The sequence below is a fragment of the Mustelus asterias genome, chromosome 18 (assembly GCF_964213995.1).
Source record: "Mustelus asterias chromosome 18, sMusAst1.hap1.1, whole genome shotgun sequence".
NCBI lineage: Eukaryota > Metazoa > Chordata > Chondrichthyes > Carcharhiniformes > Triakidae > Mustelus > Mustelus asterias.
Window position 1 is genome coordinate 58,547,417 of NC_135818.1, and position 14,237 is coordinate 58,561,653.

Sequence of the window (14,237 nt, forward strand, 5' to 3'; positions counted from 1 at the left end):
TAGAGATCTATAGTAAACCCCTCCTGGGCCTGCTAATACTATTCAAAATGTTAGAAGCTGTACATATTAGGCAGAGGCCCGGGCGCCCAGCATGAATCGATCACTGCTCGAGTCTCCCAGCCTGCTGTGCTAAAAAAAACCCAGCACAATGGCGTGGGAGAATCGACCACCCACCCCCAGGTCCTAACTGGAGAAAGTCAGGATTAAAGAAAAATGAGAACCCAGTTTAGTTCTCACTGTGACTCACTTTGCACAAAATCAGCAAAATATCACCCCTTAAAGATCATGCTCTTTCGAGGTAGTAACAACGCTAACACCACTTTGGTTATAGGTTTACCCAAACAGTCATTATTTGTGATCGAATTGTTGCCGTTTTGGTTAACACCTCTCCCACCACCAGTTACAAAGAACACAGCCAGATATGTAATAAAATGTCACGTATTGTTACACAAGAGAGAAAGAACCACAGCATTTGCCTGAAATCAGAAGCATTCTTATCAAACTATTCAAACCATTGCCAAATCTCAGTAACCCTCGATACTGAGCTACAAGAAAATATAATTCACAGCAGTTAAAGAGTCCAAGGCTTTGTTCATACCGTAGCTCACACTGTTTGCAGCGAAAAGAGCCAGATCTGCATCAATTGGTATGTATTAGCAGCACTCGCTCTGATTTGGGTACCTCTTTAATTTGATTTACTATTGTCACATGTATTGGGATACAGTGAAAAGTATTGTTTCCTGTGTGAACAAAGAACAAAGAACAACACAGCACAGGAACAGGCCCTTCGGCCCTCCAAGCCCGTGCCGCTCCCTGGTCCAAACTAGACCATTCTTTTGTATCCCTCCATTCCCACTCCATTCATATAGCTGTCTAGATAAGTCTTAAACGTTCCCAGTGTGTCCGCCTCCACCACCTTGCCCAGCAGCGCATTCCAGGCCCCCACCACCCTCTGTGTAAAATATGTCCTTCTGATATCTGTGTTAAACCTCCCCCCCTTCACCTTGAACCTATGACCCCTCGTGAACGTCACCACCGACCTGGGGAAAAGCTTCCCACCGTTCACCCTATCTATGCCTTTCATAATTTTATACACCTCTATTAAGTCTCCCCTCATCCTCCGTCTTTCCAGGGAGAACAACCCCAGTCTACCCAATCTCTCCTCATAACTCAGCCCCTCCATACCAGGCAACATCCTGGTAAACCTCCTCTGTACTCTCTCCAAAGCCTCCACGTCCTTCTGGTAGTGTGGCGACCAGAACTGGACGCAGTATTCCAAATGCGGCCGAACCAACGTTCTATACATCTGCAACATCAGACCCCAACTTTTATACTCTATGCCCCGTCCTATAAAGGCAAGCATGCCATATGCCTTCTTCACTACCTTCTCCACCTGTGACGTCACCTTCAAGGATCTGTGGACTTGCACACCCAGGTCCCTCTGCGTATCTACACCCTTTATGGTTCTGCCATTTATCGTATAGCTCCTCCCTACATTATTTCTACCAAAATGCATCACTTCGCATTTATCAGGATTGAACTCCATCTGCCATTTCTTTGCCCAAATTTCCAGCCTATCTATATCCTTCTGTAGCTTCTGACAATGCTCCTCACTATCTGCAAGTCCTGCCAATTTTGTGTCGTCTGCAAACTTATTGATCACCCCAGTTACGCCTTCTTTCGTTTATATAAATCACAAACAGCAGAGGTCCCAATACAGAGCCCTGCGGAACACCACTAGTCACAGGCCTCCAGCCGGAAAAAGACCCTTCCACTACCACCCTCTGTCTTCTGTGACCAAGCCAGTTCTCCACTCATCTAGCCACCTCCCCCTTTATCCCATGAGATCCAACCTTTTGCACCAGCCTACCATGAGGGACTTTGTCAAACGCTTTACTAAAGTCCATATAGACGACATCCACGGCCCTTCCCTCGTCAACCATTCTGGTCACTTCTTCAAAAAACTCCACCAGGTTAGCGAGGCATGACCTCCCTCTCACAAAACCATGCTGGCTATCGTTAATGAGTTTATTCCTTTCTAAATGCGCATATATCCTATCTCTCAGAATCTTCTCCAACAACTTCCCCACCACGGACGTCAAGCTCACCGGCCTATAATTACCCGGGTTATCCTTCCTACCCTTCTTAAATAACGGGACCACATTAGCTATCCTCCAATCCTCTGGCACCTCGCCTGCATCCAGTGACGAGACAAAGATTTGCGTCAGAGGCCCAGCGATTTCATCTCTCGTCTCCCTGAGCAGCCTTGGATAGATTCCATCAGGCCCTGGGGATTTGTCAGTCTTTATATTCTCTAACAAACCTAACACTTCCTCCCTTGTAATGGAGATTTTCTCCAACGGTTCAACACTCCCCTCCGAGACACTCCCAGTCAACATATCCCTCTCCTTTGTGAATACCGACGCAAAGTATTCATTTAGGATCTCCCCTACTTCTTTGGGCTCCAAGCATAATTCCCCACTTTTGTCCCTGAGAGGTCCGATTTTTTCCCTGACAACCCTTTTGTTCCTAACGTATGAATAAAATGCCTTGGGATTCTCCTTAATCCCGTCAGCCAAGGACATTTCATGACCCCTTTTTGCCCTTCTAATTCCCCGTTTGAGTTCTTTCCTACTTTCTTTGTACTCCTCCAGAGCTCCCTCCGTTTTTAGCTGCCTGGACCTAACGTACGCCTCTCTTTTCTTTTTGACCAGTCCCTCAATTTCCCTGGTTATCCACGGTTCTCGAATCCTACCCTTCCTATCCTTCTTTTTTACAGGCACATGCCTGTCCTGCAGCCCTAACAACTGTTCCTTAAAAGACTCCCACATGCCAGATGTGGATTTACCCTCAAACAGCCTCTCCCAATCAAGAGCTGCCAATTTCTGCCTAATCCCACTAAAGTTAGCCTTCCCCCAATCCAACACCTTACCCTTGGGACACCACTCATCCTTTTCCATCACTATCCTAAAGCTAACAGAATTGTGGTCACTATTTGCCACATGTTCCCCTACCGAAACTTTGAAGACCTGACCAGGCTCATTCCCCAGTACGAGGTCCAGTATAGCCCCCTCTCTAGTCGGGCTATCTACATATTGTTCCAAAGAACCCTCCTGTACGCATTTTACAAATTCCTCCCCATTCAGAGTCCCAGCTCTCAGCGATTTCCAGTCTATACCAGGAAAATTGAAGTCTCCCACGACAACAACCCTATTTTTCCTGCACCTATCCAGTATCTCCTGACATATCCGTTCTTCCACTTCCCTTGGGCTGTTGGGGGGCCTGTAGTATACCCCCAACATAGTGACTGCGCCCTTCCTGTTTCTAAGCTCCACCCAGAGTGACTCGTTACACGACCCCTCTGAATTGTCCTCCCTCTGCACCGCTGTAATATGCTCTCCAACTAATACTGCTACTCCCCCACCTCTTTTGGCCCCTCCTCTGTCTCGCCTAAAACACTTGTACTCTGGAATATTCAGCTGCCAGTCCTGTCCCTCTTTCAACCAAGTCTCTGTCACCGCAACCACATCCAAATTCCTCGTGAGCATTAAGGCCCTAAGTTCGTCTGTCTTACCTGCTCCGCTCCTTGCATTGAAGTATAAGCACTCCAGACCTCCAGGCCCAGTGAGGTCATCCTCCCCCAGAGTGCTCTTCTTCTTTGCCAGCCTTGTCCCAGCCCCAAGCTCATCCCCAGCCTCTACACTTGTAGACCTAATATTTTGATCCCCACCCCCCTGCCATACTAGTTTAAACCCCCCCGAACTGCACTAGCAAAACTCCCAGCCAGGATATTCGTGCCCTTCCAACTTAGTTGTGACCCATCCTTCTTGTACAGGTGCCATCCTCTCCTGAAAACTTCCCATTGATCTAGGAAAATGAAGCCCTCCCTCCTGGACCAGTCCTTCAGCCAAGCATTCAATTGTACTAACTCCCTATTCTTAGCCTCACTGGCACGAGGCATTGGGAGCAGCCCAGAGATGGCCACCCTGGAGGCCCTACTTTTTAGTCTATTTCCCAACTCCCTGAATTGCTCTCGTAGGATCCCCCTGCTCTTCCTATCTACATCATTTGCACCAATGTGTACAATGACATCCGTTTCTTTATCTTCCCCTTTTAAGATGCCTCCCATCCGCTTGGAGACATCCATTACCCCAGCACCCGGTAGGCAGACTACCATCCTGGAGTCCCGTTCGCACCCACAGAATCGCCTGTCCGTGCCTCTAACCGACGCATGCTACACAAACAAAGCATACCGTTCATAAAGTACATAGGGGAGAAGGAAAGGAGAGGGTGCAGAATATAGTATTACAGTCATAACTAGGGTATAGAGAAAGATCAGCTTAATATATGGTAGGTCCATTCAAAAGTCTGATGGCAGCAGAGACGAAGCTGTACTCGAGTCAGTTGATACGTGTTCTCAGACCTTTGTATCTTTTTCCCAATGGAAGAAGGCGGGAAAGAGTATGTCTGGGGCCCTTGATTATGCTGGCTGCTTTTCTGAGGCAGTGGGAAGTGTGGACAGAGTCAGTGGACGGGAGGCTGTTTTGCATGGTGGACTGAGCTTCATTCACGATCCTTTGGAGTTTCTCACGGTCCTGGACAGAGCAGGAGCCATACCAAGCTGTGATGCATCTGGGCAGGGGGGACATCAGACTTTTGAATGGAATGTATTAAAAGGATGCTTTCAATGGTGCATCTGTAAAAATTGGTGAGAGCCGTAGCGGACATGCCAAATTTCCTTAGCCTCCTTACAGTTAACTCATGACAGGAGTTTTGGGCTCAACAAATATTTGCATTTTGTCGCTACTTTAATTAAATGTCCGAGGACAGTTTACGAGGTAACACAGTGACTAGTTTGAGCACCATCGGAGGAACACTCATCCTACCTGCGTAGAAGACTTGTTCCTCAACCAGCACTTAAAAAGCTGAAAGAACAGCCAAGAACATACATAGCTTGGCAGCAGCCACAAAGGTGGTTAAGAACACAGCACCGAGTTTGCCACAATAACACTGAATTGGAGCACAATTGGGATTATCTTAGGGGTTTAGAAACAAAAAATGGGCGGCGTGGACAAGTTGGGCCGAAGGGCCTGTTTCCATGCTGTAAACCTCTATGACTCTATAATTCTGATTCTCCCTTCAATAAACTTGAAAGGTAAAAGTGACATATTATAAACATGGCAACAAACAGCGCTAATGATAGGTGAGAAAGAGAACAGAAGAGCATGTACTTATTCCAAAGTCTCTTACTTTTAACTCTGCAATAGTGATGTGATTCCTGCAGTATTTACAGGTTTGCTCCCGATATTTACAGCTTGAATTTAAATGATCGGCTAAATCTTTCCTTTGCACCATTTCCGTGCAGCCCCTGCGTGCACACCGGACCTCCTGATAAGGACATTCAAGTAGGTGACCCTTTGTGAAGAGACAAAACAAGAAAATAAATATTGACATGAGATTTTTCCATCCAGATAATGTTCAAATGTGGCATGGTTTTGACTGCTGGGGATACAGTAGGGTAGAGGTTACTGGACTAGTAAAACCAGAGGTCTTGACTAATGATCTGGACTAGCTGGAAAACCTAAACTTAGTCAATTAAATAGCTCTGGAATTGAAGCGTACGATCAGTAATGGTGACCATGAAAAAAACTGGACAGTTGAAATCACTGTGTCCTTTAGGGAAGGAAATCTGCTGTCCTTACCCAGTCTGGCCAATACGTGACTCCAGGCCCATAGCGTGTGGGTAACTCTTAACTATCCTCTGAAATGACCTTGCAAGGCATTCCGTTTTATTCAAGAAGGCGACTCACCGCCACCTTCTCAAGGGTATTTAGGGACAGACATTAAACGCTGGTCTTGCCCATACCCTATGAAGGAATATTTATAAAACTCACCAATAAACACGGGGCCAACAGTTATCCAGTCACTGAGGCTGGTAAATGTTTTTTTGATTGTTAATTAAAAATTCTCAAAATAAAATCTGCGTATTAAAATCGGTAACAGCCCAGTTATGCCATAATGTCCTAATATTAAAACTTTTGTATACATTCAAATGATACATAACGTAAGCATTAATAAGAGACCAGATCAAACTCCCCATATTAAATCATAATCCTCTAGTCCACTTATCTAAAAATGCATCAAAATAACTTTCTGAATACGCTTCAGTTAAGATGTTGGATCATATCATTTACCTCAAGCTTTCCGAGAGGTAGCTGTTTCTTGCAGCCATTTAACTCATTCCTACAGTAGACTTGAAGTGCAAGAACCTCCTTTTTACAGCACATGTCCTTGAAGACCTTTAAAACAAATGAAAGCCATGTCAAGTTAGTCTAGATTAAGTATTAAAAGCAAACTTAAAGGCTATTGTACTGTACAGTTGGTTGCCTACCGTATTCTCAAATAATGGCTCATTGTCAACTGGGCAAACTGGTTTCGGACTCCTAAAAACATAAAACAAATAAATACAATCACAATAATGTAAATCCTAATGGTACAGAAATAATTCAGTTATTTAAAAAGACATATTTCCCTTTTAGTTCTCAAGTTATATTACCAGAAATCTCTGGTTTCTAAACTGCATCTAAAAAGCATTGTGGGGAATTGCTTGGGCAATACATCCATATGTTCATTACTAATGCCATCATCCCTTGGATTTAGAATCCATCCATCCCCATAGACTCTAGATCACAGTCTCTCATCTTTGATGGTCATTTGTTTAAATTATATACTTCAAAACAGATATCTATTCACATAAACAGCACTCGTAATATGATCTCCAAGGGGTGGCACTGGGGCGGCACAGTGGTTAGCACTGCTGTCTCACAGCTCTAGGGATCTGGGTTCGATTCCCGGCTTAGGTCACTGTCTGTCCGGAGTTTGCACACTCTCCTCATGTCTGCGGGGGTTTCCTCCGGGTGCTCCGATTACCTTCCACGCTCCAAAGATGTGCGGATCAGGTTGATTGGCTATGCTAAATTGTCCCTTAGTGTCCTGGGATGCATAGATTAGAGGGATTAGTGGGATAAATGTGTGGGGTGACGGGGATAGGGCCTGGCTGGGATTGTGGTCGGTGCAGACTCAATGGGCCGAATGGCCTCCTCCTGAGCGCCAAATTTGCTGTCCTTGCTTGCAGTGGTGGTGGAGTGTTAATGGCCAGAAAATTCCTCTCATTATTTTGTTCCAAATGACATTTTTCCCCAACAGCCTCTGGGTCTTGTGATTTTCCAGTTGTTGGCACAATACTGACCCAAACTCAGTTAAATTTTATATGGTGACAATTCCCAGTGAAGTTGTGTTGCCACTGTTACTTCTGAAGCATGAGACAACGATCAATAATTTAATATTTGAAGACATTTCTTATTCAATCCGACATTCTGATCTCACTACAGCACAGATAATAGCTTTCAAAGTAACGACGAGTAACTTGTTCAGTTAAAATGAGCCCAAGAATGATTGTTTCCCTTTTAAACGCCAAGCTGGGCAATGCAGCAAACAAACAATAATTACAATATCTGAAGGATAGTTTATCCAAGATTATACATCGGAATTTCTAATCAGTGGTCTCTTACCCAAGAATTTTCCGAACACAGCTCTCACAGAACCGGTGGCCACAGGCGGTTTGTTTGGGATTGCAGAGGGCAAGACGACAATGTTCACACTTGTACTTGTTTTCCAGCTTCAGCAGAAACCTTTCCTTGAAGCCCCCATCCTCTGGCTCAATGCTTAGAGATGACAGCTTGCTATTTGGAAGGTGCGCCACATTCGCCTGCTGCACCAGGGACTCCAGCGAAAGCGGCGGGGCTGATGACTCTATGTTTTTTGCTGTTGCCATGGCCTACGGCCGTCCAAATCTGTAGAGGAGCAGCTTTTAGTACGGAGCTTCATTGGCCACCTCTCCCACTGCATTGCATAAACTGACGCCGCACCTTACTGAGTTACATACACCCCTTTGGGTAGCCCTTAGCTCAGGTGGTTTAGTGGACAAGTAAGGTGACAGGATCAAGTCAGAGTTATGATTGTCTCTCATTTAGGTTAGTTTGATACAATTAAGGGAGACTCTCTGCTCCCTATTATAGGGAGAGGATTAGAAGAGTAATTTATCATTTTCTCCAGGGATATGGAATAAAGGTAAACACTGATTTTGTACTCCTTCCCAGTTTGTTGCAGGGAAGCGGCCTGTGAAGAATCACTCAGCCCACCCTCTACATTGGAGGGGACAGTTCAGCAGTGAGCAAAATGAAAGCGAAGGGAAAAAAAACCAAGTTCTCAGCTTCATTTGGCTGTTCTTAGCAAGATCGTGGGTAGTGAAATTACCCTCAGTACCCTTGGGACAGAAAGGGGAAAACTTAACCAGGGGTCCCCATCCTGCTCACTGCACATTGACCCCCGTGGGAAAATATAGACATACAGATGTTGAATTTGGCCATGATCAGATTTGGTTAACACTAACTAGGCTGGTGCTCAACATCCTCCCAAGGTGAGGTACTGTGGAATCACAGCTCAGCACAAATTCAGCCCACAATAAATGGTATATCAAACCGTACACCAGCTTCAATCGTACAGGCCCACAGAATGCACCCAATTGCATCATTGGACAAAAATGGCACTGGATTCACAACCTAACTCCAACAGAATGTCTACAGGGCGAGGGAAAAAGGACAAAGCAATTTCTATTTTCCAAATCATCAATTCTTGCATCCTCCTCAGGGCCAATTTATGAGTTATTTGAACTTGTGTCCATATCTACAGGGAAATTGGGTTGACTCTGGTCAAACTCAATTCATACGAAACCTTTCGAGGAGCTAAATTACCCCTGAGATGTGTTGGTTAGAGGGATTAGCGGGTAAATATGTGGGGGTAGGGCCTGGGTGGGATTGTGGTCGGTGCTGACTCGATGGGCCGAATGGCCTCCTTCTGCACTGTAGGGTTTCTATTCTATTCTATTCTATTCTAAAGGAAGGAGATTCATATTCCATCGATCTAGATTTGAATTTGGATCTAATTCAGTCCCATTTCACCACATTAAACTTTCCAAAGGGTATTATTTCTGAGCTCGACCCCTCTCCTGCATCAAAACGTGCACAAATATCCAAGTCTCCTGTCACAAAGCAAGGGAAAGAAAATTCCAAAATAAATGGTGCAATAAATTAATCCAGAGTCCTTCATAGCAATGATAGTGTAGACCCCACTCTAGAATAAGAAACAGCAAGCCAGTTGAAGTAAGTTAGTGATAGATCAACATTCTATAACAGCTCTATATATTATATGTACTATAGGCAAAGGTAAGCATTTTGGGTGGAATTCTTCCAAGCCCTCACCAGGGAGGGACGGGAAAGAATTTGGCACAATTGCAAGAGTCGGGTTCATGCCGGCATGAAGTTCCCATGGGATCTTCCATTGGTGCCTACCATGGCGGATCAGGAAACCCGCTGGCAGGAAGCTGCCTTGCATCTTGCTAATGGGATGAAGACCCAGTTCAATAGGTCCACTGGTGCCCAATTCTCTATGATGCCAGCAGGAAAACACCGGCCTAAAGCATGCAGTGTTGCAGATGTCAGGACTCAGCTGAACAATGTCTGGGGCTGCAACCAGAGCTTGGGATGGAAGCCACCAGCAATCATGGACCCTGGAACACCACAGCAGTGATTCAGGAGGTGGGGGGGGAGGGGGGGGGGCATCTGCATTCAAAGACATAATTCCAGATGCAATGATCCATCTTTCAACCTCAGAGATCCATCCTCTATCTTCAATCGTGGACCAGTGATGTTTGGGTGCTTTTTCAATATGGTGCCCAGATGTGATGGTGGAATATGTAGCCATCATGCCTGCCACACCACAAAACATCCGGTTGCATAATTAATGAGCTTGGGGCCAGAAGATATAGCGTGGTTGCCTCTCAGTCTCTGCAGCAGGGAACACTCCACATTGGACTTAGTCCCATCCATGTTGAAGATAAAATGCTAATACATTAACTCAGTCAGACCAGAAGCATGCAGTTTAACATTCTGCCAATAGACTTGGGGTGGTTGGGCCAGCCAACGCTCCCCCACTCCTCACCCCCAACCCTGTAAAATTTCAGACAGGTTGGGAGCAAGTGGACTAAAAGCCACTGGATTTTACATGCCCCCCCCACCATCCTTAAACCCACTGGGAGAGAAAAAGAAAATCCACAGTTTTACAGACAAACTGGCCAACAGCAATGAAAACATGACCTCAACCCACCTGGATTCCAATTACATTTTAATAAATGGTGCCTGGCAAATGTATAAGACTAATATTTTCAAGTCTGTATTAATCATTTAAGTGTAACGCAACTGAGATAATGATTGTTTCAGTTCAACACTGGAGAATTAAGAATGTTATTCCTTTACTTAATTTCCAAGGATTTGAATTCAGGTCTGACCGGTGAAAGAATAGTTTCCAAATCATTCCGTTATCCATCCAACTCAAGAGAACTTCAACAGAAAACCCTCAAAACCACAAAGGCTTCTCCTGCAATTTCCAAGTGACACGTGGTATCTATGCATCTGAAAAAGAATCTCGTACAAGTGAACAAACGCACAATTCCTCTGTTCTACTGCAAAATTCTTTCAGCAAAGAACTAGAATAATTATACAAGTTTTCCATTTTCTGAAGAGTCTGTAACTTCACTGCATTTCTGTCTTCTATTTGTACATATCTCCCGATCAGACGGATATGTCTTTTACTCTCGGCTCCTTCAGTCTTGCTGACCAAAGAACTTGTATCGCGTCCAAAATCCAGTAAACACACAGCACTCATTGGCAGGATGCCTTTCTGGATTTCCACAAAGTTAAATACCAGGACTCGATAAAAGATGCAAGAGGAAAGTCCCAGATCCCAAAATAAACCCTATTGCAAAACAAAATTACCGTGATACTCCAATAGCACACCCTGTAATCCTTTCTGCTACTTACACATATCACACTTGTAGCTAACATAATTGTACATCAAGGTTACAAAATAGAGAGCAGAAGCACATGATCAATTGTACACATTTACTATTGCCCAATTAGTCAGTGCTCTGGAATTAATGCCATTTATTTACATCTCTGACTTTTCCTGGCTTGTCAATCATGCTTTGGCTGCACATCATCACGTGGACAAAGCAACTGAGCATGTCTTCCTGCAGACTCAATTTTCCCTCAAACCTGTGGATTTTCCTAAGTTACTTTTCCATACATCATTCCTGCTAAGGACACAGTAAACGCAACTCTGAACAGGGACTCTGTACATGCTAACCGCTAATGTCCTGCTCAATTCAGATGCTTGCTCTGAACTGTAGCAATGAGTTCTGCTACACCTATATCCTCTGGTGGAGCTAGACAGAAAGAACATGGCACTTCCTACCCTTGAGCAAGCATGAGCATGGAGCCTGGCACAAAGAACACTGCCAATCCCAATGATTCAGTTGCTTGGCGCATCATTGGTGTGAGAGCAAGCCATGGAGACCAGGAAGACCTTGAGATCAACTGGTATAACATTAATCAAACTCAGTCAACACAGCAGTGGAAGCTACAAATAACCTCAGCACTACCAGATTGGGGAATGGGGGCGGGGGGGGGGGAGGAAAGGAGAGGGGGGGGGGCGGTAAGGAGGGGGGGGGGGGAGGGCGGTAAGGGGGGGGGGGGGAGGGCGGTAAGGGGGGGGGGGGGAGGGCGGTAAGGGGGGGGAGGGGGGTAAGGGGGGGGAGGGCGGTAAGGGGGGGGCGGTATGGGGGGGGGGGGGAGGGCGGTACAGGGGGGGGAGCGGTACGGGGTGGGGGGAGGGCGGTACGGGGGGCGGGAGGGCGGTAAGGGGGGGGGGGGAGGGCAGTAAGGAGGGGGGGAGGGCGGTAAGGGGGGGGGAGAGGGCGGTAAGGGGGGGGGGAAGAGGGCGGTAAGGGGGGGGGAAGAGGGCGGTAAGGGGGGGGGAAAGAGGGCGGTAAGGGGGGGGGAAAGAGGGCGGTAAGGGGGGGGGAAAGAGGGCGGTAAGGGGGGGGGAAAGAGGGCGGTAAGGGGGGGGGAAAGAGGGCGGTAAGGGGGGGGGAAAGAGGGCGGTAAGGGGGGGGGAAAGAGGGCGGTAAGGGGGGGGGAAAGAGGGCGGTAAGGGGGGGGGGAAAGAGGGCGGTAAGGGGGGGGAGGGCGGTAATGGGGGGGAGGGAGGGCGGTACGGGGGGGGGGGGGCGGTAAGGAGGGGGAGGGCGGTAAGGAGGGGGGAGGAGGGTGGTAAGGAGGGGGGGGAGGGCAGTAAGGAGGGGGGGGTGGTAAGGAGGGGGGGGCGGTAAGGGGGGGGGCGGTAAGGAGGGGGGGGGAGGGCGGTAAGGAGGGGGGGGGAGGGCGGTAAGGAGGGTGGGCGGAGGGCAGTAAGGAGGGGGGGGGGGGAGGGTGGCAAGGAGGGGGGGCGATAAGGAGGGGGAGGGCGGTAAGGGGGGGAGGGGGGGGTAAGGAAGGGGGGGCGGTAAGGAGGGTAAGTAGTTAGTGTTTCTCTGTTCTGTGATTGCTGGTGCAATCTGTGTGGCTACATGTTTGAGAGGAGAAACAGGCACGCTTGTGATGAAGCCCATGCCAGACTCCTTTGTCCTGACTCATACATGAGCGATAACCACATGAATCAAAGGCTTTGCATGGAATTGCACTGAACCAGTCACACAGTCACTTCAGAGGAGAATGGACAAACTGGGGAAAGAAAAACGGAAAAAACAAATGGAAGGAAATATAAGCGTGCATTATTGTTATCGGCTGCATTGATTTAGACTTCATGAACATGAAAGTCTCGAGAAGGAAGGGTTTGGACGGGGAAGGAAGAGAGGAAGAAAGGGAAAATCCCTCGGAGTGCTCTTTTCGCACTTGCTGAGGTAGTTCAGAACTTACCATCCCAGGAGACGTTGACACATCATCAGTTCTGTAACCTTTCCAGTAAATGCAGAAGTTATTCTGATAGATTTTTTTCGTTTTTACAAATTTTTAAAAACTACTGAACTGACAGATGCTGAACTGGATAATAGTGACAAACACTTCTGGCTTTTTAACCTATTCGGCACAGAATAATAGATAATTTTAAATGTAATCTTTAAGGGCTTCACGAGTGTGTCGTGTAAAGCAACCTCTTAGTGCAGTATTGAGAGTGCTGCATTGTCAGAGGTGCCAACTGATCTCCCAGCTGCTCTCTCAGGAGGACATTAAAGATCCCAGGGCACTATTCAAAGAGGAGCCTGGTAGCTCTCCTGGGTGACCTCGTTAATACCTATTCCTCAACTAACATCACTGGGCAGCACAGTGGCACAAGTCCAACGCATAAGTCCAACGCCAGCACAGTAGCACAGTGGTTAGCACTGCTGCCTCACAGCGCCAGGGACCCTGGTTCAATTCCAACCTCGGGTGACTGTGTGGAGATTGCACATTCGCCCCGTGTCTACGTGGGGTTTCCTCCGGGTGCCTCCCACAATCCAAGGATGTGCAGGTTAGGTGGATTGGCCATGCTCGATTGCCTCTTAGTGTCAGGGGGATTAGCAGGGTAAATATATGGGGTTACGGGGATAGGGCCTGGGTGGGATTGTTGTCAGTGCAGACTCAATGGGCCGAATGGCCTCCTTCTGCACTGTAGGGATTCTATGAAAACAGGCGGCGTATTACAACATTGCTGTTGCATTGCAAATTGATTGCTGAATTTCCAACAATAATTCCACTTCATAAGTACCTAATCGGCTATAAAACTCTTGGCAGGTGTTGTGTCATTGTTAATATAATCTTTCCTTTCTAAAGAAAGAATACTTTCCATATGCTTTTCACTTGCTCACCTGGCTGTAGTTCCATCCTGTAAAGGAACAATTCGCTCGATTCTGGATTTGATTTATTATTGTCACATGCATTGGGATGCAGTGAAAGGTATTGTATCTTGCGAGCTATATAGACAAAGCATACCGTTCATAGAGTACATTGGGGAGAAGGGAGGGAGGAGTTTGAACAAATTGGAGTATGTGTTTTAAAAGCATAAACGTAAAGGATAGAATTAAAGGGTAAGCTGGGGACAGCTTGCAAGAACTCACTTCGTTCCAGCGCCATCTTAATAGGTTTGATTTTGACCCACCTCTCAATTGTCCAAAGAAAACTACGGTGGATGCGAAAAATCTGAAGTAAAAACAGAAAATGCTGGATAAACTCAGCAGGTCTGGCAGCATCTGTGGAGAGAGAAACAGATTTAAAGTTTTGAGTCCATGTAACCCTTCTGCATAAGGG

At 46.6% G+C, this 14,237-nt stretch overlaps 1 protein-coding gene across 1 annotated transcript in view; it reads right to left on the reverse strand.

The window, feature by feature from the left end:
- traf3 (TNF receptor-associated factor 3) overlaps positions 1–14,237 on the reverse strand; it is an 86,502-nt gene that overhangs the window by 20,708 nt on the left and 51,557 nt on the right. The window contains exons 2-5 of the mRNA XM_078234094.1: positions 7,572–7,853; positions 6,392–6,443; positions 6,195–6,299; positions 5,251–5,415 (exon numbers count right to left, since the gene is read on the reverse strand). Coding sequence (XP_078090220.1) covers positions 5,251–5,415; positions 6,195–6,299; positions 6,392–6,443; positions 7,572–7,834 — 585 coding nt within the window. The 5' untranslated portion in view covers positions 7,835–7,853. The remainder of the gene's footprint in view (positions 1–5,250; positions 5,416–6,194; positions 6,300–6,391; positions 6,444–7,571; positions 7,854–14,237) is intronic.